Below are 2,388 nucleotides of genomic sequence, written 5' to 3' on the forward strand. Positions count from 1 at the left end.
TCTCTCTCTCTCTCTCTCTCTCTCTCTCTTTCCTGGGATATTCCCTTTGACTCCTTGAGAATAATATGTTCTTTTGATCATTTATCGTTGTTTTCGCTCCTTCCTTTTTAAAAAAATGTTACTCTCTTGTAATAATTTCCTTTAAATATTGCCACATATAATTATGGTCCAGTTGAGTTCCAAGTACCATAACACTCTTACAAAATATTAAACTAACTCTAGGTCAGAAGTATGGGTGGATGGAGGGATGAGTGGATAGATGGATTGTTGCGTGTAAAATTTCTTGCATTTACGTATGTATGTAATATGTATGTATGTATGTATGTATGTGTTTAGTCATACACCTAGACTACCCAAGGCGTCAATGAAAATTTCATTTGTTTTTTTTTGTGGATTTATTTTTTATGTGTATTTTTTTTTTCTTGCAGGAGATGATACGTTCCAAGATGTCTGCCGCGACTTCACCAACATGGCGTCTAATAACCCAGAGAAGCTGAAACGAAAATAGCGGCACAGGAAATAGACAGGCTTGTCTCACTCTGCGATATTATCCAAGTGTGGGAGAAGAGAGAGATCCGTCACCTCCCTTGTAGACTTTTATACTATATCCCTGTTCTTAGAGAGACGAACACTTCACATGGGTTCACATGACACTAAAATAAGTAAACTACTGCTGCACACTGCCGGAGTGCAACATTTCTGCAAAGATTTCTGGGTCTCACCTAAATTCCTGGAATTTGGGAATATGAAATATTTCAGAAATTTTGGTTTCATGTATGACCTCTTTGGTCCCTTTTATTTTTGGAACAGTTGAACACATTTTTTTAATTTTGCTTTCAGTCGTGCAGGTTGTAGAAATTTTATTACATCAAGGTTCTTTGTCAATTTTGTTACAAAAATATTGTAATATTGCTGCTGTCCAAAGGTTAGACTTGCACAAACTGTAGTCATTTAAGAATAAAACACATAATCAGTAGCAGTTGTTAATGAATTAATTCATTGATCGAGGGAGGTATGTCCCTGTATTCAGGCATTCCGGAGCCATTAATGAATTTTTCAGTTAAATGACAAATCATCATGCAAGTCTTAGGTGAACTTTCCAATTTCAACGAATTTCTTCTCGTCATCTTCACCCCCTCACTTATATTTGACTGTCACTGCTGTGGCAGGGGGCAGTTGGTGCACAGCAAGTCTAGTCCCGGCTCCTTTGCCAAGTCAGAGGTGCTGACCTGAACTATTGTGTTTGAGGAATCTCTAGTGCTGCTCATCAACAACCATTTCACTACCTCAGAATTACAAAGCTCTGTCTGTTCAGTACCTAGTTTTGAGAAATCTGTCACAAAAATTTTGAGTTTCACAATATTTCAGGCTTTTTCAAACGTAGTCCTTTGAATATTTTAATAACATCTCCGAATAATCTTATGATTTTGATAGAGCGGTCAGAGCATTTGATTTCTGACCTCGTCGCTTTAGTAACTCAAAACGACCAAAAATGTCAGATACAACTTTGTAATTCTAAGGTAGCAATTTGTATGGACCAGATCTCGCCTTATTAAGTCTAAGTGGCCTCTGGATATTTACTCAGAAGTTCTCGAGGTTTAATCTTCTCATCATGTTACAGCTTACTACATAATTTAATTATTGTAATAAAGATGTATGTAGATGCAATGTTGTTGGGTTTTTTTTTTCAATTCTGAAATAGGCGTTTTGATTTTGTATTTTGTTGTAGCGGAGTATACCTGGGGGAGGGGGGTGGGGGAGAGAGACATGTGTGAGGGGGGTATAATTTATTGTTTTTAGCTTGATTGTAAATCAAAGGAAGTTTTTGTGTCTTAATGATGAAATCGTTGGAGCGGTTCCTTGTTTAGGGTTTAGTGAAGGTTAAGTTCTATACTTGTGCAGGAAACAAGAGTGAAACAGAGGAACTGAGAGAATGACTCATCTCTCTGCTTCTGTTGAGAACCTCAATACCTCAAGGAACCCTGGAGGCTCTTTATGACTCAATTTGAATAAATTTTGTCTTGTTTAGAAAAGGAAATACTATTAGAAAAAAAAAGCAGCGCAGGAGTTATTGTTTATTCCTGTAGGAATCTAGTTTTTTTTACTTTTTCATACTTTTTCAGTTGTCCAGGAGAAAAACTTTTCAGTGTCGCCATAGCAAGAAAATGAGTCGCTCCATTTGATCTTGCCCTACAAATTAAGTTTTAAAATGTTTGGAGATACTCATTTTTTCTTGGGATGGCGATGATATGCATTGTCACGTTTGTACTATAAAGAACAGTTTCAAGCAAAAGCTCACCTTTGCTGGTGGCTATGGGGGGCTCTGCCTTGAGCCCCAACTGATGAGCTACGTCAAAAGTGTTTTGCTCAAGGACTCGCTTAGACCCC

At 37.4% G+C, this 2,388-nt stretch overlaps 1 protein-coding gene across 1 annotated transcript in view; it reads left to right on the top strand.

The window, feature by feature from the left end:
* The window catches only part of LOC101856682 (arf-GAP with coiled-coil, ANK repeat and PH domain-containing protein 2), a gene marked incomplete at its 5' end in the record, with an annotated part of 27,527 nt that extends 25,500 nt beyond the window's left edge, over window positions 1-2,027 (top strand). Inside the window, 1 exon segment of the mRNA XM_013086735.2 lies at window positions 429-2,027. Within this exon segment, the coding sequence (XP_012942189.1) occupies window positions 429-508 (80 nt within the window).
* Between the last annotated feature and the right edge of the window lie 361 nt (window positions 2,028-2,388).

Source organism: Aplysia californica, unplaced genomic scaffold (genome assembly GCF_000002075.1).
Source record: "Aplysia californica isolate F4 #8 unplaced genomic scaffold, AplCal3.0 scaffold00497, whole genome shotgun sequence".
NCBI lineage: Eukaryota > Metazoa > Mollusca > Gastropoda > Aplysiida > Aplysiidae > Aplysia > Aplysia californica.